Source organism: Psittacula echo (genome assembly GCF_963264785.1).
Source record: "Psittacula echo genome assembly, chromosome: 7".
NCBI lineage: Eukaryota > Metazoa > Chordata > Aves > Psittaciformes > Psittacidae > Psittacula > Psittacula echo.
Window position 1 is genome coordinate 56607921 of NC_137740.1, and position 25348 is coordinate 56633268.

The 25348-nt window shown below is 46.3% G+C and overlaps 1 protein-coding gene across 1 annotated transcript; it reads right to left on the reverse strand.

The window, feature by feature from the left end:
• Positions 1-14645: 14645 nt before the first annotated feature.
• On the reverse strand, positions 14646-24464 carry GFI1 (growth factor independent 1 transcriptional repressor; the record flags this gene model as incomplete). The annotated part of the gene is made up of 6 exons (XM_080623214.1): positions 14646-14824; positions 16882-17047; positions 18697-18834; positions 18922-19337; positions 23895-24101; positions 24350-24464. The coding sequence occupies 6 exons, from the start codon at positions 24462-24464 to the stop codon at positions 14646-14648; spliced, it is 1221 nt and encodes a 406-aa protein (XP_080479340.1).
• Positions 24465-25348: the final 884 nt, after the last annotated feature.

Sequence of the window (25348 nt, forward strand, 5' to 3'; positions counted from 1 at the left end):
TGAGAGCGTGGAGAGCTGTAGGGTGGTGAGGAGGGTAGGTCAGCACTGCAGAGTGAGCTGAACCACACAGTCACAGAATGTGTTTAATACAATCATTAAGATGCAAGAAAACCCAGCTGGGAGAAAAGCAAGCAAGCTTGCTTTTGCTTGTGGTAGGATGAGAATCTGCCACTGAAAGCAATGATGGATACTGGGGTATAAAGTCAACCTGGACAACTCAGCACAAAGGCATTAATTATGTTTTCTGCACCTGCATCTACATATCAGTGTTACATACTACTTATCTCTATACAGATGTTTCAAGTACAGTTGTTATTATAAATAGAAACACCAAAAAATCTGCACACCCGTCACAGACCTGTAAAACCATTGCTGAGCCAGACCACGTTGCAGATGGGGAAATACAGTATTGTGTGGGAGTTCACTATTGCCACATGAACGTTATTCAATCACAGAGGCCCATTTTCACACAGCTTGCTGAGCTTCAGAAAGTTTGCACAAAGGTTGAGGTTTGACATTTTGAGACAGAATAGCTTAGTCCTCTATCCTCTAGTGAGAGCTACAATAAATAATCAATAATAGAAGAGAAACACAGATGCTTACTTCATCTCTTTCCAGGGTAGAAGCACTGAAAACATGCTTTTTTGACACAAATGCTTATTCTGGGGTCTTCATTACCAGGACTTCCAGTAAAATAGCCATAGGCAAGAAAGCACTTAATCTGACTGTTACGTTAGGCTTCCTGAAACCACATGTAGGTGCAATTGCGAGTGCAGGCATAAGAAAATGTCCTCAAACTTCTAATGGACTGGCAGAACGATATTCCTATCAATATGTAGGGTTGTGATGAGGTCCTACATAAAGGGTAGTCATTTAGTGATTAAGATTTATTTTTTAACTAGTGTGACTTCCGTGCTAGTTTATGCAAAACATGCCTCTAAGAATGAAACAGATTGAGACAGGGCATAACACTCTGTTCACAACAGCATAATTCATGACTGCACTGAGAAATCACTTCTCTCTTTAGATTTAGGTAATAGTTCAGAGATGCTTACTTCTAGAAAGCAGTATTTCTCTCTGAAACACTCAGTTCAACAAACTCCTAGTTATGTGTTTATCTAACTTATTGCTGCTGCGTATTTGTTACGTCTGCAATATAGGGTAGATAGAGCACATCTTCAGTGTCATTAACATCACAGAAACACTGTCTGTAGGTGTTGGCACCACTTCTTAATCAAACTTTCCAGTTCTGAAAGGGCTGGTGCAATAATTCAGTCCAAACGTCTAAAATAGACATCCTTCAACTGGATGATTCTCTCACTAAAAGCATGTCTGCTAGTTGAACAGGTTTGTCCTAACCTTCTCACTTGGTGTCCTGAGGCTGTGGAAGGAGGAAAGGGACCCTAGTGGTAGCCTGCCTGCTCTCACTTCTGCCCCATGGATGCAAGGAATCACCTTAATGGAATTTAGCTGCAGAGACCTTGAAAGCCTCCACCAAACCTGTATAAACTGGGGGTTCACAGCTTGCAGTAGATCCTGCAGGTTGGACAGAAGTAGAACTCTGATACTAAACAGCCTGATTCAAATATCCCTGGAGCAATGAAAGAACAGCAGAGGTACCAAATTGTTACCCATCACCAACACAGGAGTCACAAGACATCTGATCTGTGTGCCAGTGTCAAGCCACCATCTGAAGCCAGCTGCAGAGTGATTTCCTGGCACCCAGCTGAGAGTCACTGCTCTGCTCTAGGAAGAGACTGCAGCAAATCCAGAACTGTCATCCAGACACTGCTCACAGGCATGCAGGTACAAGCATCATGCAGAGGTCACTGAGGAAACTCCATGCTCCCTAGTCTCCCCAGGCATAGGTCCCATTTCCCTGTCACACACCCTGAGGTGAAGGAACAAAGATCTCAGAGCAGCAGCTCGAGAGGGATGAACTCTTCCAGGTGCTTTTCCCACCTTGGAACAAAGCAGTTCTGCAGGGACCCTCCAAAAAGGAGTGTGGAGAAAAGGGAAGACATCCCACCCAGCATGCCATGAGGGGGAACTGCAGCTTCATAAAGAGGACACAGAGCCAAAGTAACATTTCCCCAAGACCTTGTTCTCAGAAACTGCTGAACCACAGTGACTGCCTGTAACCCAAGCAAACAGCAACATTAAAGTTCAAGCACTGACATATAAGAGAGTTCACCCTACTTTATTAATCTGACAGTTATAGGCAAATGAGTACCATAATGCCAACTGTTAGACAACTTCTAAACACGCAGTGTTTCCTATAGTCATAGCATACAGTAATCACCAGAAAAAAAACTTCTCTTAGCATCTAATGACTGCTAAATCACCCACAAGAAAAAACAGCACTGAAAAATTCTGCTTTTTAAATGCAACAGAAATGCAAAAAAGGCATTTCAAATTAATACCCTATATAAAAGAAGAGAGGACCCGTCAAACCCTGCTGTGTGCTTTCTGCTAACTGGGCCAACCAGCACACCAAAACCATAGAGTATTTAGCCAAGGTATAATCCCACCACAAAGAGGCTCCTGTCATACAGTAACCACCTCTCTGCTGAAGTTGGTTACTGACCAGGAATGGGTTTGTCGTTCACCCAGGTTTCTGAGGATTAACCATTTTGTTATAGCTTTAACCATGCCACTTGAGTTTAACACAATGAATTTCAGGCTGACCACAAGCTAGTGTGCAGCTACTGAGCGCGAGTTCTTTCTCCAGTAAGGTTTAAGAGTAGCCCTTAGTGTTACGCTAATTCCTGGCCTTGAGGAAGAGCAGACTGAAAAACAGATGCTGCAATAAGCACAAACCCAAAATTTGCTGAGCCAAGCAGAACCGCAGCAGAAGTACTGGAGATACAGAGTAACAGCCACGACCTGACATTTCCAATAGTCAGCAGTGATCAGGAAAAAACCATTTTCCTCCAGTACACCGATTGGTGCAGAATTTAGCATGCAGAAACACTCTGACAGCACCAGTGGGACTCTTGCTATATTTGTTAGATGCAGTCCACGTACTGTTGTCGGTGTTACGAAGCCACAAACCAGTTCAGTTCAGAGCACAGACCACTTGCATCTACCCTAAATATGACAAATTAAATGTAAGTCATCCGACAGCCAGAATCCTGCTCTTTGATTTCAGTTAGAGTAAGGCAAATCAGTCACACGTGAGTCAGCTCCTAAATGCTCCTGGGACAGTGGGAGTTTGCCTATATACAGAACTATGCAAATACCAAAAATGAAACTAACGATTCGACCTTTGTTTACCCATGGGAGTCTCAATTGACCAAAAGGCAAGTCAGATTTTAATACCATCTCTAGGATTGATTCAGCTCTGAATTAGGCCAACTTCCACAATTCAACTGCAAGTATGGCATGTCTGTCAGCCTACGCAGGGGCTGTAGTGGCACCAAGAACCCACAAGTCACACAAAATAAACAGTTTGGTGGAAAAATCTGGAACAGGAGCACTAGTGTGGCAGAATGCACTGATTTATTCACTGCTTTCACTCCAGCAAGGAGCCCTCTGCTGCAAACATCTCCACCACGTCTGGCTGCCCCAGGGGAATGCCCAGTGCGTTGGAGAAGGAGCAGCACCAGTGATGGGTCAGGCCCTGTCTGCACAAGTGCACAGGGGCCAATCATTAAGGGGGACATCTGAAACTGTCACCAGCACCAAGCATACAGGACCACCAGCGTCAGAGACCACCTATCGCAAAGCTCTGTATCCCTTTGCTCCCATGCAAGACCAAGACCAACCCTCAGTGACAGCACTTTTCCCTCTAGTAAGAACTTCATGACCATCTTTTAATACCTTGGGCAAATATTGACTCGAGTCCAAGAGAGTGGAAATATTTGGTTTGCGCCAGACCTGGTGCGTACAGATCTTTGAAACATTAGCTAAAGGAGTGATTTGGGAAAATAAAACTTCTAGGTGGATGTGTTTACTTTGCAGGGTTGTACACCTTGTGCTCAGATCCCAGAAGTGTGCGTGAAGGCTTTCACCACAGGAAGAAAGCCAGCTGTAAGTGCTGCAATGCACACCAAAACTGTGTGCACGCACATGCATTCCTGCATCTGCAGCTCACCCACATGATAGTTAAAGGGCTGAGGATCACTGGTGAGTAATTTAATGAGTCCATACATTCCTGCCCTGACGAGACCCAGAAATGTCATAAGAAGAAATTACTAAGCTTATTGCTTCAGAACACATCCTCTGAAGTATTCGGCATCTAATGCTAGGCCTGCTTTCTGCAAGAACTTCAGCACCGTTTCCCTGGCTTCCAGCAGACATCAGTTTTTGGAAATGCTGGCACTGTTCCAAAGGAAGGGAACTGCCCTCTTGACTGCTACTTCTTTTGCCCCAGCTGATTAGAAAGAGTTCTAGTAAAAAGCACATATCTAAGCAGAGAACTAGAAGGCTTGAAAGCAACAGAGAGGTAGTTCGACTGGTTCAAGTTGCTTCAGTTTCCAATTCTTAGGTCCTTCGCCACCTCAAGTGTTAATTCCCTGTGTGAATCTACTCTCTCCTGCTAAAAATCTGTCAGGTGTGGCTTTGGCAGTTGCAGAGCTTGTTATGGGAACTGGGGGAGGAAGGGAGGGTACTAGAACACAAGCACTTCAGCAACATTCAATAACTTACAGATATTCCTTCTGTCCAACAGTTTCATTCTGGGAGTCAATGGGCATTTTTGGGTGCCTTTCAGGAGGAATAGGAGCATGAAAAGAGGTTCTTTTCCATATTTACCAAATAAGTATAGAAGAAAAAAAAAAACCCCACAACATAGAATAATCTTAGTGACATGCTTGTTTCCTGGACAACTTAGGGCCAAACTCATTTGAGAGACACTTGTACGGAACAGAACTATTCTTTGGGACTGTTGGACTGTAAATTCATAGCAATGCTCTTTGACAACTTCTCTTAAAATAATCGTCTTTGAATCTGCAACACATCCCAGGCAGGACTCAAGATGTATAAGAGTAACATTTGCTGAGTCTTTTTCCACAAGTGAATCTCTTTATCAGATAGACAACACCACCTGACACCTGGGGCTCTTGTACTCTGAACAGTCAACAGATATAGCCCAGAGCATCAGAAATGAGCAAGCCTCACACTGATCCACATGTACACCAACCTTTAATGGATTGTCTCCCAACCTTGCTTGAAATTCAGGGGAGCTGGAGCTTTCCTGGTCATGAAGGACCACCACAGTCGCCAACAAACTCCTCCAGACATGCTTACCTACAGGTTTGCTGTGAATCCCTGCAGGAAACTAACCCTTAAAACTACTTAGACACTAAGCTTTCACTGAAATCAATCTCATAACAGTTGGGAGCTGCAGGAACATCACAGCCCCCAAAAGGGGAGTTAGAGGTTACTTTCAACATTATGTCAGTTAAACCAGCACTGCCGAAGGGCAAGACACTTCACAGTAATATACCACAGGTTCAGGAACTAAGATTATTTTAGAGGAGCCCCTAGGAAGACACTTTTCTGTACTTGTAAGATAGTTCAGCTCAGGCCACAACGTCACAGCAGCACAGAGTCTCCTAATGCAACTCCACATCCAGAAAGGCTACTTTGAGGTATCCCCCTGTCAAAGTAACTCTTCAGATATGTTACAGTTAATATGCCTCATACCTGGAGGTTTCTGAGCCATCATACCTACTCCCCCCCCCCCAGTGCTGTTCATACCACCCTCCCCAGCTATTATTGAAAGTCCAGCACTCTCTTAAGCTCCATGCGTCCCAGTGAGTTCAGCCTAGGTTTTCCTTCCTCAGGACTGCAGCGTGTATCCCAAGTCATATTCAAGTCATATTACCACTTCAAGGTGTTCGAGGAATTCCCACAGAGGAATCCAATTGCTCCAGCACCACCCCACAAATCCTTAGCCTGACCTTGCTGGCTACAACTGCCCAGAGCCTGGCCCTGCTAGAAAATATACACACGTTTTGTTTCAAGCATTGTGGTGCAGTTTCCTCCATTTCTTTGTCAACCACTGTTACAACATGCTGCCAAGCACCACCGTTACCAAGATGTGCAATTACCCTGTTTGAAATCTCCCTTTCAAGTTTATCAGACTGCAAATGCACAAGGTCTCTGTATGCTCCAGATGGGTAGAGTTAAACACCATCTCCCCTAGCTCAGAGCTTTCTCATACTGATGGCATCTTTCCCACTGCCCCAGCTCCTCTGCCATGCCCAGCCTTTACACAGAGGGACATTTTGGTTTGTTGGTGTCCTACGCAAGTTAATTTTAGTCCTCAGGGCATCATACAAAGCTGTTGAATCAGATTCTCAGTCACATGAAGATGGCTTTGTAAGAAGCTAATGACAAAAAGGATCTTTGAAAAGCTCTTTTACTGCCATGTGAGGAATTAGGCTCATTTCACACTTAAGCTATTGACCAAATACTTTGATATGCTGTGAAGAACATGAAACCTCCCAGAAGCATGGTTGAGGCAGCTGCAGCATCAATGTGATCAGAGATTATGCCATGTGCCCTGGCTACCGTGGGCTATGCTAAAGGAGTACTTTAGATCCCCTACTCTATATACCTGATTTCAGTCAACCACCTTTTGGTCTCAATAAACATAAGAGCACCCCTTTGGAGTAAAGGGACTGAAATAATAACAAACAGAGCATCCAAAATGCAGGCCAGATGCATGCAGGCTGGGAGGAGGGCTGCACAAAAACAGGCCTGTCCTTGCTATGCAGCAGCCTGGCTGGAAGTATACATGCAGGAGCCAGCTCTTAGCAAGGGCATCTGCCACCAGCTCTCCCATAGATGTGCCCCAGACACCTCACAGCAGTGGCAGGGGGACAGGAAAAACAGCACTGAATCACCCCACAGCAGTAGAAGAGAACAGGCACAGCAACACCCACAGCTCAGCCAGGAGAAACATAAGCAGCTTTCTGGGTAGGAAGCAAGGCCTGGCATTTGTTGGCCTCTACAGCATTTGGGAAAATAAGCACAAGGGAACAAGGGGGCAGTGGGGTTTGTTATTGGAATTTTGTTATCTTTTATCTCCCCAGCAAAACAAAGCCCACCAGACCTCCAGCATTGCAGTCCACCCTGGTCAAGAGGCAGTGGTACCACCACTTGATTCACCCACCAATACTTATGCCCTCAGGGAGCTTCACTGATTAGCAGATGAATTTTCACCATGCAGCTAACTAGCAGAGGGATTTCACAGAGGGCAATAACATTTACCTAGGAGAGTCTCACTACCAGCACATGCTACACTTCTGGTCATGCTGCTTAACTGCACCATTTCCTCCAGTTTGGATGAACAGCAGCAGAGACCAACCCAGCCGGTACAGTTGTCCTTTTGTGTTTTACTGTATTGGATCCTTAGGATCCAACACACTTTCTGGCTTGAGAACCATGTCCCCTTATGCCTGTGTTTTACAAAGAGCTCCTTGGCTCTACAGCTATTAGTGAGAGACACCAGCAAACAGAATGAGGTCCTTAACCTTGCCAGTGCATCAGCATCAAGGCTGCAGCAGCCTTCTCCATCATGTGGAGGCCCACAGACAAAATTGCTCAAACATGAGATTTCAGCAACTGAACATGCAGAGGAACAAAACGGACATCCAAGTGGCAAGTGGAAAGAACCACAGTTAAAACCAAACCACAGCAGTCTCAAAAGAGAGAAGTAACAGTCAAACATCTCCCACTCTGAAATTATTTGGTGCCTAGCAGTCTGAGACACTTCACACTTAAGCAGGCATGTGCTCCTCCATGGTCCCACATCTGGGTGGAGAACCACTGTGAGCTAGGTGAAAGTCTTCACACAGAGATATTTAGAATTCAAGGATAAGTAAGAGAGGACAGAGCTCACTCCACTTGCATAAAACCCTTTCCTCTCACAAATGCAACCGTTCCTTTTCATCCCTGCAAAGGCCTGTGACACAACTTGGGCTGGGGAAACCGGGACGAAAGCACTCACTGGAACATTGATCCCCTTACCCAGGATGAAAGGAGAGGTGGCAAATGGCCTCACCACCTCAGCTGGCCTCAGAAATCAGTCCAGAGATTGCCAAACCCCTGTAGGAAACAACAGCAGCAAGCCCTGCTAGAGCCAGCCCCAGCTTGATAAGCAGGCAGAGAGAGAACAAGGCTACTCGGCTCCCAGAGCGGTGGAGCTCACACACAAAACACCTCAGCAGGGGTGGAAATATCACACAGGAAGGAGACTCTTCTCGACTGCCATTAATGCTAAATTACTGAAAACACAAATAATTCCAAAACCAACTGATGGCAAATACACAGAGAACACAGCAGAGCTCATCAAAAGTCAGGCCCATGCAGCATGAAGCCCAGCACAAGCACACAGGAAAGTCCATCTCTTTGTTCTCAGAGCTTGAGGCACTGGTGCCCTGACTCACGTACACTATTACTCAGTGCAATGAAGAGCATGCTGGTCCAGTGGGTCCTAGCTACCCAACTGCCAGGTTTGCACTATAAGGAATGTCTACACCCACAAACATCATTTCTGCAGCACCTCAAAGAGTTGCAACAAGCTGTATAAAGAGGATCAAGACCATTTTTCACCTATTCTCTTTTTGGGAGTCGGTCTAACCCTCCTGTTCACCTATCAATGCCACTGTGCTTCAAAGAGGCAAAAGGCAACAGTAAAGGCAGAGCTCACAGCCTCTGAAATCATAGAATCATAGAATAGTTAGGGTTGGAAAGGACCTTAAGATCATCTAGTTCCAACCCCCCTGCCATGGGCAGGGACACCCCACACTAAACCATGCCACCCAAGGCCTCATCCAACCTGGCCTTGAACACCACCAAGGATGGAGCATTCACAACCTCCCTGGGCAACCCATTCCAGTGCCTCACCACCCTCTCAGTAAAGAATTTCTTCCTTAGATCCAATATAAACTTCCCCTGTTTAAGTTTGAACCCGTTACCCCTTGTCCTGTCCCTACAGTCCCTGAGGGATAGTCCATCCCCAGCATCCTTGTAGGCCCCCTTCAGATACTGGAAGGCTGCTATGAGGTCTCCACGCAGCCTTCCCTTCTCCGGGCTGAACAGCCCCAACTTTCTCAGCCTCTCTTCATACGGGAGGTGCTCCAGTCCCCTGATCATCCTCATGGCCCTCCTCTGGACTTGTTCCAACAGCTCCATGTCCTTTTTATGTTGAGGACACCAGAACTGAATCAGGAATTTAGTAGGTGTAATGGGTAACAGAAGATCCCTTGGCTTAAATCAGGGTAAATAAATCACTGGTAGTAGCCACCGCAAGCAATTTAGACCAAGTAAATATCTAATCTCTTCTGGCTGATCACTTAATGAAACATAATTAATTTGTTGTGGCTTTTCACTGCAACATTTAAAAACTTTCCTATATAAAACACTGAAAATGTCTGGTTTCCTTCTTTTCTTATCAGAAGAGTGTACTTACTCTTAAAATTAAAAAAAGGAAAGTGTAAACCATAAGTAGTATATCATACTGTTTCCCTTCAACACCAGCTGGCTACATTACAGCAACTAAATCAATGGAACATAAAACAATGGTCATTTTAACTGCATGCTGTGCTGCACTTCTGCCAGTGCCCTTGGCTGACCCATGCCTCTGTCCTGCACAACAAGGAGGGAGCTGGCAGGAGGAGCCAGCAGCCAAGGTACCTTCTGGGCTGCTTGAGTGGAAGAGTCCTGTATCACCACAGCACACGCTGCCACTGCCTTAGCAAGGTGGGCTTGGGCAACCTGGGGGTGGATGTGCCCCATGCATGATATTATCCAGAGCTGGGAGATCATACACTTGTCAAAGTTAGTAATAATTGGCTTGAAATAATTTCATCAGCTCTTATGTTATTTTCTTTCTAGGTTTGCCTTATTCCGTATTCTTGTGTCATGTCATCTCTGCTAAACAAAACCAAAAGAGCCAGATGAGAAGCAGCATGTTGGAACAAGCACACAGAAATGATTTGCTTCCATCTTACTTGAAAGATTTATCACATGCTCCAGGTTAATCCATTAGGCAGCACTATTCTAACAAGGTGTGGCCTGCATTTTTATAACGTATGAAAGATTTTCTTCCAGATTTATCTGCTCCCTCATATAGTCCATATGTTGTGTATATTGTAAACCGGTGTGATAAAGACTCAGGACTTTTTCTGAGACTCAAGTGTTGGGGTTTTTTCTTCCCCAGTAGGGAAGTCACAGATACAACTAGATACCTATGGTGTCCAAATGAGATGTGCCTGCAGCTTTAGATGCACAAAAATCTATCCAAACCTGGTTCCATCACTTTACACACCTTATCATGCATTACAGACATTTACCTGCCTTAAATCTAGTTAGACTGCTTTATTATTCAGAGGAAAAAAACTGGAATCTACCACTATCCTACTGGCAACTGGAAAATACCAAAGTTACCTTTGGCATTCTCAAAAGCCACCTCCTCTGCAGGTGAAAACAGACACACACAGGATGTGGCTTGGCAACGGAGTGAGGTCTAGGATTCAGCAAGGAAAAACTCCAGAACTTGAACTCTGAACAGACATCTCATAAGGTCCCTGCTAGAGAAGCACTTAATTGACTTACATACATATTTCAGTGCTTTTCTAAATCAGAAGTCCCTCAGAGGGGCTGTATGTGGAACCACATCTCACTATTAAGTTTAGAGCAAGATCAAAACAATAAATAAAGGCAAAATCCGTTCCTGATGTGAACTGGGGCTATCCTGGAGATGAATTTGACAACAACTGACCTGTTTGTTTTTTCTCTCTTAAGGAAGGGAAATGCAGAGACTTGAGGAGCATTCCTTTGTCAACAGTTTGCAAGTACAGTTGCACGAGTCTTGCAATCTTTCACCAGGGCTTATTCTAGAAAGCTTTCCTCCATCCCCCCCCATCAACTGCAACAAAAGTTTTGCTTGAGGAGGGAGCAAGACCCAGAGGAGCTGCTGTCTCCCTCATGTTGCAATATCCAATCTGAGTGTTACTATCAGCTTTAGGAAACTGACTGATAGAAAGCACAGATGATGTTTGCATATTTTAATGTTAAACATCCCTGCTTGGCATAAGGATGGAACCTAATAAATTGCTTTGTTTCTGCCTCATGAATTAATTCAGCTTGCTAACTGATTTGGATAAAGCATTTTGATTCCAACTAATAAATCTGCCTCCTGGTCAGGCAAAACAACTTTTTGGAGGCAAAGTAACAAGTTTGTTAGCTTACCAGGAGAAGTACTTCTATAAGGAACAGACTTTTTATAACCCACTTGTTCCACCAATGTCTTTTAAATCAATCAGATAAATTCACCTTGTTTTTCAATGCCCTGAATCCCGATAGCTCTGCACACTTGATAGGTAATTTAATCATCGTTGGTGTGGATGAACACAAGCTCAAATTAGCTTCTGAAAGGCTTAGTCATCCTGTGGATAGCTCTGCCTTTCCACTTTTATGCAGGAACTGAGCTTCACCAACTGGTTAGCTAGAGGTGTCATTAAAAATTTACAGAAAGAAACAAAGGTGTGCTCCAGCGTCTCTCCTTACCCTTTCTACTGTTACTTTGGCAGACAAAAGGTATGGAACCTGCTTCATGAATAATGAGTCATGTAATATGCATAATGCATTTTTAATGGCATACAGTAATAACACTGAGATATTTCCAATCTTCAGGCTTGCACCACAGCCTCTCAGTAGCCTGTTCTGATTCTCCCCAGATACATCTCCTTTTCTTCCTCTTCATTTCAAATCCCCCACCTTAAAGCCAAGACTTTGTCCCCCAGAGACAGCCACATTTAACCCGAACCAGCAGCTGAGCTGGCACTGGATGCAAGCAGGGCTGGTGAGGCATGGAATGCCCTACCATGCAACCACATGCAGCCATTTCAAAGGGGTTGGGGCCTGAACAACCCTCACGACCAGCACCCTGAGACACACCAGTAATGCAAGACAATCTAGGGGAAGACACCCTTAAATCAATAAAATACTTGCAGAGTTCCTTCCCTTGAAGAGCTGTTTTATCACAGGGGCTGTGTCAGAGCCCTCCTGTGCTGCCATAGTTGCCTCCTCCAGCTGCCCAGCCCCAACTCCAGTTGTCCTGTTTGAAAATCAGGCACTCTGGGGTCAGACACACATTGCTCTTGTAGTTTTAAAGGTAAATGCCAGTCAAAATGCCAGTCACTAAGCCCACTTGGGGCCTGCAGGCCAAGAGCAGGCCAAATCTGACAGGAAAGGGTCCTCTCAAGGGCCCAGACTGCTGCACCCCAACCACCTCACACCCAGTACTCCCCCTGCACTCACTCCATCCACAACTACAGCATCCCAGTAGGATGACTATCAAATATTGCCTCAGGGTCAGTCCCAGACCTACCTGATCCTCCTGCTGAGCTGCTCCTTGTAGCCTCCACTGGTTTGAGCAGGGCCAAAAACACCACCAGGCCTTCCCTATTACCACTTAGCCTCCTCCACTGCTCTTCTGCATTAAATAACCCAGCATAATGGGCCTAACATGGCACCTGGCACCTCCAGTGGTGCTCTGCAGCACCCTCTCACTCTGCCAGCTGTGACTGTGTGTCACGTTTCTGCTTAATAAAAGCCCTGTTTGTGAGGCCTTGGTGTTGGCAGCCCTTGTGTGGAAGAGCTGTCCTAGCAATGCATGCTGGGTTAGTCCTGAGGAGACTGACCTCAGCTGCAGCCTGCAAAGGGAGCCCTGTAGGGAAGGGGCTGTGGATGAAGCTCTGAGATGCCAGAAAGCAGGAGCATGGCAGGGTCTAGCCAATGCTGTGACAAGTGGAGTGCCATGGCCCTCCGGTGGGGTGAGGGATGAGCACAGAGGGGGGCTCTGCTCGCTGGTTTTTTATACAGTGAACATATAAAGCTGGAAACAGTATATATCCATGTGAGCACAAGGCTTTGTGCGCATGTAAAAGCCCACGCTGCCATGCTGTGCTCTTCTGGGAAAAGGACAAGGGACCCCTCTATCATCCTTCTGCTCTTGTTTTGTATGGGCTGCAACTGCCAGGTGGGGCAAGCCCAGCTGACAAGGCAGGCAGGAAAAAGTCAATTCTGTGAGTCCCAACAGGCTTAAGTCCCTTAACAGGCCTAATGACACACCTGCTGCTCAGGTCTCCCTGCAGGCTCCCTGGCACAGACATTTAATCTTGCGGGAGGACATTCAAGTTCCTCCTGGGCTAAGCAGGGACTTGTGGCAGTTTGCATGTGCAAAGCAGTCATTTAAAACTGCTGTTTCCCCTTCAAACCTTTATATGGATATACAGTTTACCCCAGTCTTCAGAACTGTGTTTAGCTGAAATCAGGAGGAGTTGGACAAATAAATAGAGCAGTGGTGTTCTTTAATCACAGAACCCTTGTGCAAACGCTGTGCCTGCATTCCCTCCTGGAATGCTGTATCCCTGATCATCACTGTGGAGTGTCATTGTAATGGCTGACATTCACAAATGTGCTAGTTAACGTATCAAATGAAAATGACTCTAGACCATTCTCAATACTTTATTAACTTAAAACATTGTTCCAATAAATATGTACCAATAAACATAAGACACTCCGTAAAATCTAAATAAGGACATTTACAAACCTGTCAACAAAGTAAAAACAGCTTTTTTTTTTTAACTGAGGTACATGCAGGGTCATTTAAGGCAAATTCAGTCAATTATACTTTTATAATGATTCCTGCCCACCTCAACTGAGTTTCCCTTTAAAAAATAAAAAACTGAACCAAATATACAAATGATGCTACTGAGTAGCTATTTTCCAGTTATTAGAACAAGCCCAGAGTGTGGAGGCCAGTAATGGCTCTGGACAGAAAGTCTGTGCCTCTGTGGTGCTCCTGCCCTTCTCAGGATCACTTGTTGGATGGGTTTCTAGTTATAAGGAGTTAACTCTGTGCTTTGGCTTTTTCACTTGTCTTTCACAAGCTTCCTTCTCCCCAGAGGATGTAGCAAGAAGTAACCCCTATGCCTCAAACACACATGTACACAACTAGGCCTTGCACAGTCAGAAGTAGCTCTGGGATGATAAAAAGGGTGTCTCTATAATTGTTAATGCAGCTCCTTGTTTGCACCAGAAGAGGTGAGAGCAGGATCAGGCCCAAGCTGGTACCTTTGCTTAAAAAACAGCAAGAAGATGTCAAACTGCACAGTTCAGTCCTGATCCTCCAGGTTTTCCTGACAGGAAACCAAGAGTGAAGCCACTGAAACTCAACCAAGGCAAGTGCTCCCTACATCACTGCAGAAGGCTCTCTGTCATTACTGTGTAAACACTGTTATACCCATGTTTCCCTGCAAGGTGATTCAAGCTACTGAACTTCAATGGGTTCACCTTGGCCATGGGAGAAATATTTTCCAGCTTACAGATATTTGGTAGCTTATCCATCTTTGGAGTATCAGGCTTTTAAAAGGCTTATTTTCCAGTGTTATTTCAGAAACAGAGAGGAGAAGGGAAAGAAAGAAACCCCAGCCTTTTAATTTCTGCTTTCAGTCATTCAGGTTAAGCTGTCAATGCATGGCTCTGTCCTCTTCTTTCCTCTCTGAGCTCCTGGTCGGAAAGGTAATACCAAGCTCTATGCTTAGGACAAGGCATGGGTCCACTGGGGAAGCCAAGGGAGTCTATTCTCATAGTGTTGTAGATGATTTCTATATTGCAGCTGGGACTCATTTCAGGCCATGCTGTGTCTCCCGGTGTCTCCGTAAATCCACCTTTCGTTGGAAGCCTTTGCCACACAGATCACAGCCGAAGGGCTTGAAGCCTGTGTGCTTCCGACTGTGGGTGATGAGGTTGGAGCTCTGACTAAAGGCTTTCCCACACACCTGGCACTTGTGAGGCTTCTCACCTGAAAGCAGAAGGCAAGGAAGAGAGAAAGAGGGTGTTAAGAGGCAACTTGTTGCTTACACAGGACCAGAGCAAACAGGAAATGCACACTGGACCTTAGAACTCATCAAAGAGACTCCTGTGTGATTACCGAGGAAGTCATTCTAATAAAAACCATGCAATTGGGAGCCCCAAAGCATTACCTGAGCCTGTACTGCAGCTGAGCAGGCCTGAACTTGGCTGCACCTCCATCGTACAGCTCTGAGAGCAGCCTGAAGCAGAGTGCTCTCACGGTACTATAACTTGTGAATGCACTTGGCTGCATGGGCTCTGTGTGATTTAAACTGCCTTTGTGTCCTAGAAACATAAGGAACTCCTGGAAAGACTCTCAGGTCATTCGGACTGACATCAGTTATTATAGCATCAGCATGGTGGCAAGTAGGATAGATAGGTGGACGTTGTTAAGCTAAACCCAGTGAGCTTCAGTCTGTCCCTACGGGAGGTCTGAGTGCCCTTAAGTGAATCCTGAAGGCCAGAATTCATCCAGAGATCTGCTCTCCTCTCTGTTCCCCATACTCAAGTGCTAGCAGTCACCCCAAGCCATCCCTGAAATTCTCCTGCAGGCATATAACATAAAAGGGAGTAAATTCAGCCCTGAAATTCTCCTGCAGATGGATGAGTGACAAAACTCCACTGGCCTCCATGGGAGCAGGATCTCAGTGCATTTTCGTAGTGTTTGTTATCAAATAACGGATAAAAAGGAATCCAACCACAAAACCAAGCCTGATTTTCAGAGCAGCTTTGCACCTGCAGAGCCCACTGACTTCAGCTGGCACAACAAACTCTTTTCATGTTTGAAGATCAGATTCTTAGAAACATAAAATAATACAAAATGTGCTGGAGGCTCAGTTCACAAATGTACGCTGCGTATGAAAGGGATCCCTGATTCAGTTAAGGATGTGGTTTTGTATTAGCAATGTAGAAGTCCAGGCACAATCTCTGATCTCACAACCAAATAATGGTTTTGACTGATTCAGAGTTTGGCTGAAATATACTTCATCAAGACTCATTTGAAAAAGTTACTGTGGAACTTTTTGTGTTACTTCATAAATAGTTCATTTTCATCCAGCAAACTTCTGGTGGAAAACCTCTATAAGTAACATTTATTGTTCACTGCTTGTCATCTAGAAAAGTAACAACTAAGCAGTGCTACATGTAATGTTGCACTATCTTTCTACATATTTGCCGTGTTTAAGCTTCACCCTTGATATCTGCTAGAGGTCACTACCAGGAAACAGGATTTTGGTCATCTGAACCTTGGGTTTGGCCAGTACAGGTGTTATTTTTGTGTCTACAACTGCTTCTGTGTCTCGCACATTATTCCTTTCCCTCTACTTTAAGTGAGTGATGCAGGTCTGAAAGGCAAGATTTTCTTTTTAAGATTTCTGATAAACTTGCCTTCTCACTGAATGATATTTTTAAAACAATTTCCTTTGATGATTCACCTGCACTTTATTAGTTTCCATGTTTATTACTAGCAGTGAAACTTGAGAACTCTGCACCTCTTATTCCATTCTGTACAAAACTGCGGCATGTGGAAGTGCAGACACCTCTGAACAAATATTTAGTCTGAGTTGGACCCTAAGCCCTCTTAAACTGAAGGTGTTTGTTCTAGAGGAGGAGATTCATGTTATTCCTATTGTAAACTGGTAAATACTGCAAAAAGAAATGCCGCAATCAAATTCATCTGTCATTTTCCAGGACCTCAGCTGTAAATCAAGGCTACATGAATATAACACTCTCCAAATCATCTTACACAAAAGCCCTTTGAATAAACATTGGTGGATCCTACAAAAGGAACACTGATTGGATTCTGAGGATTTGGGTTGTTTTGCAGCTGCCTTTCATTCAAATCGCCCTTCTTTGCATAAGTAGAGCTCAGAACAGCAGCAGGGTGCTGAGAAGCATGGGGAGGTGCATGTACTGTCTCAACCAAGGGGGAATGGACTGTTGCAGAGAGACCTCTTCAGAAACCTGCTCTCACAGTCAGGGCTGAACACCAGCAGCTGCAGGGCTGACCTGTGTGAATGAAGGTGTGCTTCTTCATATCAGATTTCTGGTGGAACCGCTTCCCACAGTACTGGCATGGATAGGGCCGTGTGTCCGAGTGGATGAGCAGGTGGGTGGACAGAGTAGAAGATCTCTTAAAACTCTTGCCACAAATCTTACAATCAAAGCTGCGTTCCTGCAGAGAGAGGAGCCCAAACACACACGTTACATCCCACCAACACATCAGAGTTACCCCTTCTGCCTTAGCAAGCACTTCCACTTCTCCAGAGAACTGGACTGGCCTGCAGAGATGCTAACACCAATGCTAACTAGATGCTAACATGATGGCACCACATGATAAAAAGATAACGCACCCTCTCCCAGTGCTGTGCACCACTCCTGACAAAAATTTAACTGAACAGCTCTTCCTGCTGGCCAGAATGGCCACATTGGGAGCAGCCCTGAGCAATCGGGCAAAGTCCACCTGCACATTTCAACAGGGGCCCGAGACATGACCACTCCACTGGGAAGCCCAACAGCTGCAGCACTATTCAGAGGCCACCGTGCCACTGTACACAGGAAAGTGGGTGCTGAGGTCTGCTTGGCTCTCCTGGGAAACCTCTGTGGCAGGCTGACTTCTGCTGGCAGCGTAACAACTAAGTGCTTATTTGTAGTTCTGTTAAAATGGGGAACATTCCCAGGAGCACCTAGGGAAAACGGCTTTTTGGCTTACTATTTTAATATATCAGAATAAATTCATTAAGACTTTGCTGTCTCTCTCCCCTCCATCACATACTCTTCTCTACCACTTTCTTCTATCATAAATCATATCTTCTTTCCATCCCTTAACTACCATCACACCTGCCTCTTCCTGCTATGCTTTCATACAATCATAGAATCAAAGAATCATAGAATAGTTATCTTAAGTTTATTTGGCTTTTAATGCACTCTTCCTGAAATGTTGTCCCCTTCATGGACAAAATATGCAGTGCTGCTCTTTTCACCACTACTTAATACGTGATGAGATATTTCCCTTTATTGTGCACTCTGCTGTTGCACACTCAAGAAATTGCAAATAAAACAGCAAAAAACCACTGTTATAACTCTATACTAAAAAAGCTGATCTGAAGAAGGAAGATTTGCCAGGTCAAGTGGGTGGGGAAGGGGAAATATGGCACAATATCAGCAGGCGGAAAATGTTACATGTCCTCCTACCAAAATTAACTACCATATTCTTTTGGTGTGTGACTCAGAGTGTGTCGAGACGGATGAAGTCTGTGCTCTGTACCTGACTGGCCGTTGAGATGTTCCCTGCACAGACATAATGACTACAAACAAGGTAAGACTCACTTCTTTGTGGGGGGGGAGGAAAAAGAATGAGGAGAGCTGTGCTGAAAGAAAGCACAATGAGTTGCTTTTGCTGTTAAAAAAAGTCCACATCTGCATTACAGTTTCCGAGAGTGAAAATTTATTATTTATTATCTGTTACTTCCAGAGTGCCAAAAGTGCCCATTGCTTAATATAGACACATGCGAGGTCTGGGGAATGGAAACAAGGCCTGTGCTCTTTAATTAGTAGATTTGCTCCTTTGCTCACCAGCTGCCCACCATTTCCTCTGCCTAGCACCATCTTCTTCACCCACAACTGCTCACTACAGCCCTACCGTGTTCTCTTCCTCTCCTCAGTTTAGATGTCCACCTACTGTTCTGATATGATCTTAAGGTCCTTTCCAACCTAACCATTCTATGAATCTATGATTGCTTTCCTGACCTCCCTAAAGCCAGCCAAAGCAAGCAGCTGGCCCTGGCCCTCGACCTTCATCCTGGCAGTCTGCCCCACTCTCACCTGTGAGTGCACGGCCTTGTGCTGCTCCAGGCTGACTGCATGGCCAAAGGTCTTGCCACACATGTCACAGGCAAAGGGCCTCGTGCCACTGTGTGAGCGGCGCACATGTACCTCAAGGCCATGTGGTGTGGAGAAGACCTGAGTGAAGAGAGCACACAGGGTTAGGCTTGCCAAGGAGAAGAGGCTGGGTGAGAGTCAACCAGAGTGGGAGAAAGGGATCCCTACCTTGCTGCACTTGACACACTTGTAAGAGCCAGTGCTGATGAGCAATGGGCGGCACAAGAGGTCCGACTCCACTTTGATGCCACCTGGGCCCTTCTCTTGCTGCAGCCCAGGCTGCATCTCAGCATAGAGTCTGGATGCTGCTGCTGGCGGACGCTCATACAGCCCCGGGCCTGGGGAGCTAAAGTCACCATAAAGTCCAAGAGAAGAGCTACGCTCAGCACTGTAGAGGGCAGGCTCAGAGCCTCGCTCACAGAAGAGCCCAAGGGCTGAGGTTCGCTCCAGTGTCGGGCAGGGCCTGTAGCTTTGCACAAGATGCCTCAGTTCAGAGCCACCCAGGCTGTTCCACATGTATGGCTTGAATGGCACCGAGAAGGGAGGTGCTTCATCTAGGGATGGACACACAGATCGCTCAGAGGCTGTAGAAACACAAAGGCAAGGGAATTAGCGCACTTCACAATAAAGCCTCTATCATGGGGCAGAACCATCTCAGCACTCAGGCTTGTGCCCAGGGCCAGACCCCTGTACTGCACATTGAGGTTGCCCTTTCATCTCTGATGGGAGGACATTTTATATTGCACAGCAGGGTCTGTGCATCCAGTGCTACCTATTCACCTGCAGTCCCAGCCAAATTATCTAAAGCAGCCACCAGTCTTACCTACCTCCATCTCTGGGTATGTATACACTAATCTGACTGTTGAGACACTAAACAACTCAGTTTGCAACTTTGGTTTGATCTGCAGCCCCTCAAAAAAGTGTATCTACTGTGTCCCAAGATGGTCATCAAAGATCTGTCCACAGGTTTAAGCTCTGATGCAGATCCCACACATCCATATAGCAAATATGACATTACAGAGGTGCCCAAAGGAGCAAGCGTGCTGAGATTTACCTGATCAACAAAACTAAAACCTGCTTGCTGCCCAATTTTATGCTAAAACTTAGTCTCTCAACTTTGTGCCAGAACTGTCTGTAACTATACTACAGCATAATTGAAATAAAGAACTGCTACTGAGATGCTTCAATGTCATGCCTTATTTTTTCAGAAAATGTAAAATAAGTCCTCATCTGAACCGAAACCATGGTCGTTTCAGATTGCTCTGAGTTTCTCCAAGTAAAGAAACTAGTCCACCCAAAATATAGAGCTTTGTAAAATCATTGGTATAGGCTGCACTGAAAACTGAAGACACAGAAAGATTTTCCTTGTAGTCATAATCAAAGTGATCTCCCACCAGGACAAGCTCAGCTGGCTGTAACAGGCTCACCTTTGGTAACAGCACGGGACACCACAAGAGGAGTCACACATGGGGAACCATAGCGGAGTCTGATGCAATGGCAGGAACATAGCCTTTTAGATCAGTGGCTAGAGGCACAAATGCTCAGGGAGCCTTGCATAGAGGAAAGCAGAGTTGGGCAGAGAACATGAGGTACCAGACCCCAACTGCGTCTTCCAGAGATGCTGATTAAGGCCCTAGGTGCTCTTCATTCAGTCTTCATCACAACAGGCAACAGCACTGCGAGAGTCAGATGTCTCCATTGGGTAAAAGTTTTAGTGAACCAAGGAAAAGATAAATCTGATAACTGCTGAAGTGCCAATGCCTTCACAGAGATGAACAAATCCCTTGCAACTGGGGCTTCCAGAATAACCTTCTTTACCCAAAAACTTGTCCACTCATAATTCCTCTCTCGCTTTTTATCATTCCTGCCAGCTTTACAGTTCCCATGACTTTCTCAGCCCTCAGCAAGCCAAGATAACCAGAGGTGGGATAGGGAAGAAAGGCATGATGTGTTAGGCTATCCATTTGGATAGGCAAGTGGTTATGGGTGGTTACACAAGGGAGCGGGAAATTAGGTGAAAAATTGAGCTGTGAATAACTTGACTGTTTCCTGTCTTTTACTTAGTTTCAGACATCAACAGTGTCTAATTCTTCCATTGAAATTAGCAGCCTTTTTGTTGGAAATACATGCTCACATACCAACTGGGACATCTGAACAGAGCTATGAAATCAAATTAGCTGACATGGTGCTGAGCATGATTTTTCCTGTTCTGCACTGACTGCGAAGTTGTGGTCAGCGTCACATCTTCTATCTTGTGTCTTTGCAACCAGTTTCAGTGTTGCCATCTCTCATGATTTTATCACAGGATTCAAAATTATCTTAAAGCCCCAGCTCTTGAAACTGCATGATTTCATCAGGCCCTCAGCTTTCCTTTTGTTTGCTTGTTCTTTTTGTTTCCTTTTAAAGTCAACTTCTAGCCCAGATGTTACAGCCCAGACTGTAAAGAAAAGCATGAAAATGTAAACCTTCAATGTTTCAACAGTAGAACTGAATATCCTTAAGGTATAACTTACAATCTTGATTTCTAAGCCATTCCGTTGAGTGAGAGGAGAGGGAAGGCTGACCTGATTTTTGAGCCCTTGAAACTGGCAAGCCAGGACACAGTAAACACTGCACCACAGATCAGTTTGCGTGCAATGTTCGTTCCATCACCTCACATGCTTTGGAGACATCTCAAGCACAAGTGCACACTATACTTTGCAGGGGCAAGCTCAAGCCACCCAAGCTCTGTACCCAGGGTCAAGGTGACCTGCAAATCCTGCGCTGTCACACTGCAGGGCACTTCTGTGTCTGCCTCTCCTCTGCTCCACAGCATCTAAGCCTCCAAGGGGTGAGCAGGAGGCAGAGATAGACTGTTCCTCCTCTTCCTAGCAATTCTGTGTAGCCTTTATATAGATCCCTTCTGGGAGAAAAAAATATCAGTGCTCTTTTTTGAAGGCAAGGCAAACTCAACCTGAAATGGTTGAGAACAGATTGATATAAACAGCAAAGAAAGATCAGTTTATCCTCCACAGACTACAAAATAGCACACAAAATAAGCAAAATCATGTGATTAGAGACACACATAGAAAGAGAGATTAAATAACAAAGTGATTTTCACTGATGAAGCCAACAATGTATTAAGGGTGTTAACAGGTACTACGTCTGTGCATGCTCGTCTCGATAGGCAGCATGGCATCCAAAGACAAAGCTGAAATCTGGCTTTTACTGCATACTGAAGTGCAACCTGCACCTATGTTCGTTCTAAGGATACAGGGGTGATAGTACTACTCACTGCACCTGCTCTAAGCATGATTTAGAACCATCATTTCTCATCAGCCCTACTTGTCAGAGTACAGAAACTGTGCCTCATCCAGACAAACACAATCATAGAAATACAGTCCCTCACCAGCGTGTCTTGCAGAAACGACCTAGGACAAATTCCAGCTTTGCACTGAATCTGACAAAGCAGCTGGAAGGCAGAAGAATTAAGGGGGAGCTGTGGGAGGAAGTCCAACTATCTAATCCTGCTGCCACTGCCTTCATCATTAATGTAATAGCATCTCTCTCAATGCACTGAGGTTCATTTAATAGAGCTTTTCCTTTACAGTACTTGGATTCCCTTACCTTCTCATTCCTCCTGTGAATGGGATCAGGCAGTCTCAGGACCCCCAACACCCCCAAAAAATCTTGATCTGGGGATGTCACCCTCATTTTGCAAAGATACCTTCCCTGGATAGCTGGGTGGTTGGCTGGGAGCTGATGAATCCCATTGCTGGGGAAGAAATGAGTGGGGAGGAGGAAAAGGCAGAGCAGCCCTGGAAAATACCTGCTCCATTTTGCATCTATCCTTTAGACACCTTGTGAAAACAGTCTGTTTCCCACGTAGAGCTTGGAATTATTTGGGGAAGGAGGAGGAGGAAAAATTCGTTTGATCAAAAAATGCACACATTGCTACACTTTGTGGAGAAATATTAACAAGAGAGAATGTGCTGTGTTTGGTCCAGTGTGTAATTTGCACAGACTGGAACTGTCCTGTGGCTGGCTGTAATGATACTGGGCAGCATTTTGAACATTCCCTCGAAGGGCTTTAGGACTCTTAAAAGAGGGGGAGGCTTTAAAAATGCAAACCCACATCACTACAATCATCCGTTGATACGCAAGGACATTACAAAGGCTAAGTGGGAAAATCAGTAGGGAAACAGAACCCAACAGGACTAAGTATTCGTTTGCTAGCGTCTGCTTTTAGTAAAGCTGAGACAATTTTTCCTTTGCTAAGATAGAAAATATTGGTTTTTTTTCCAGCTGTCACTTTTTAAACGAGGCAATAAAAGGTGGCTTTTATATATATACATATTTTTGTTATAAAATGACACCATTGTATTTTTAAACGAGATAAGTATTCGCGTCAGGCTGGGGACAGCATCTCCCACTGCTCCAACCACATCAAAGGCAGGACGAGGGAGCTAGAGACAGGCACTGCAGCCATAAGTGTGAGTTTCCTGGATTTGGGGTGTTTAAATCTGACCGTCGTTATTTTTCTCTGGTATTTACGAATGCGTTTTTAGAAAAGAAAAAGAAAGGGGGAAAAAAAAGGAAGTAAAAAAAAAAAAAAAAGAGAGAGAGGGGAGGATGGAGGGAAGGGAGGGCCTGGGAGTATCCTTTTTATAGGCAAGAGGCAAGAAATAACCTGAAAGGGAGTTAGGAAAAACGTCTATCAGGTACTACAAAACACAAAGTCAACACTGCTTATGCAGGTATACAGATAGCCTAGTACAATTTTTTCCCGTTTTAAAAAACATCTAAACTCCGGGTAGCAGGACCCTGTAGGAAAACGCCGAGACCTTGAAAATATAAGCTGCTTGCCTTTACCAATTAATCAGAGACAAAAAAATCAACGCCTGATGGCATCACAACTTTCCTACAGCCTGTGGCTTGCTGCTCCCTCAGTAGTGGGAGACGGGCTGGAAAAGCAACCTGAAAGAGATAACCCGAAAACGAATGGAAGGGACAGATTTGCTTTTTCCCACCGCACGTGAAAAGACAACTCTGTCCATTCCACTTGTTTTCGACAGCGGGCCCCAGCCATGGGACATTGCCTCACAGCACTGACACAGACACGCAGTCGGACCCTTGCCGAGCTCTGCTCGTCCCGGTCCTACCTGGCGAGACGGAGGGCGAGGGTGGTCTCCAGAAATCCTCAAACTCGGACACTCTGTCACAGACGCTGCCCTCGCAGCTGGGCGCTGATTCGGAGGTGCCATCGGCAGCCTCGGTAAGGTGGGATTCTGGAGAGAAGCGTCCCTGGGAAGGCTCCGGGTCGGGCAGGATGGTGCGGCACAGCCCCGCGTCCTCGGGGATCTTGCTGTCTGCAGGGCAAAAGGGACGAGAGGGCTCCTCAGTGCGGGTCCACAGGGGCTGCCAGCCACCTCCCGCGGCGGCCCCGCTCCCACCAAGATTTGCTACCAGACTTTCTCCAACCCGCATTAGCCCCTCCGGCGTTCCGCGGGGTCCACACTGCCGCGGGCTGCACGACCACCGGCCAGTGCCGCTGGCAGCGGGGTATGCGGGGTGATGTGGAGCGGGCGGGCCGAGGCTGCTACCGACGGACTCCTACCTGCACAGATCTGGGCTAGCACCGTCTCCAGCCGCAGGCTGTAGTCCTCGTCGGCGGAGCGAGGCTGGTGGTAGCTGTGCGCTTTCTTGCTCTTCACTAGGAAGGACCTCGGCATGGTGGGGATGCTGCCGCGGCCGGCACGGCCGCGCTCCCTCTCCAAGCGCCGGGCACGGCGGCCGCGAGCGTCACCCCCGAGTCTCCCGTGGGGCGGCGGCGGGGAGGCGACCTGCGGGGAGGCACCGAGCCGCCGGTGAGGGCCGGGGGCGCCGGCCGGGAGGGGCCGCTAGCCGGGGGCGGTGCGACAGGTGGCCGCGGCACCGCTCGCCTCTCCCCCCCTTCCCGGAGCGCAGCTACTGAGCCAACACTAACACACGCTCCCCCGGGTATCCCCGGGGTCTCCCCGACCACGCTCCGAGGGCCGATATCGGGTAACAGGCCACAAAAGCGGCCGAGCACCGTTCGTAGGGCGCCTGCTCTTCGTCGGAAGGCGGGAGAGGTTCACAGGAACCCCGCCGTCGCCAGGCCGCCTCTGTCGTTACGCTTTACACTTTGCAAAAAGCGAGTTTAAACCGCGTTTTGGTTGGCTCTTTTTGGGGACTTCAGTGGTGGAGATGGGGGAATGTGTTTGGGGTTCTTTTTCCCTTCCCGTCAGTGGCCTCAGGCTTGCAAACAGGCCACAGCAGTGGCCGGGCATTGTTCGTGGGACTATCGAAGGCTGGGAGAGCTTCTGAGGGGCCGCTCATGTGCACTCCGGTCCCTCTCATCCGCATCGGCAGCCCGGCCAAAACGGCGCCACCAAAACATACCCCCGGAACGGCTGGTCAGTCCCCGCCGTCCAGGACGGGCTGTACGGCGCAGGGTTGCTGCCGGGACGAGCGGGGGAGTAGTTACAAACCCGACAGCGTAAACCCGGCGCCTGAGAGGCTGTTGCTAGTCGGATGGACTCAGTCACCCATCCAGCGCGAACCACGATAAACGCGAAAATGAACAAACCGGAAT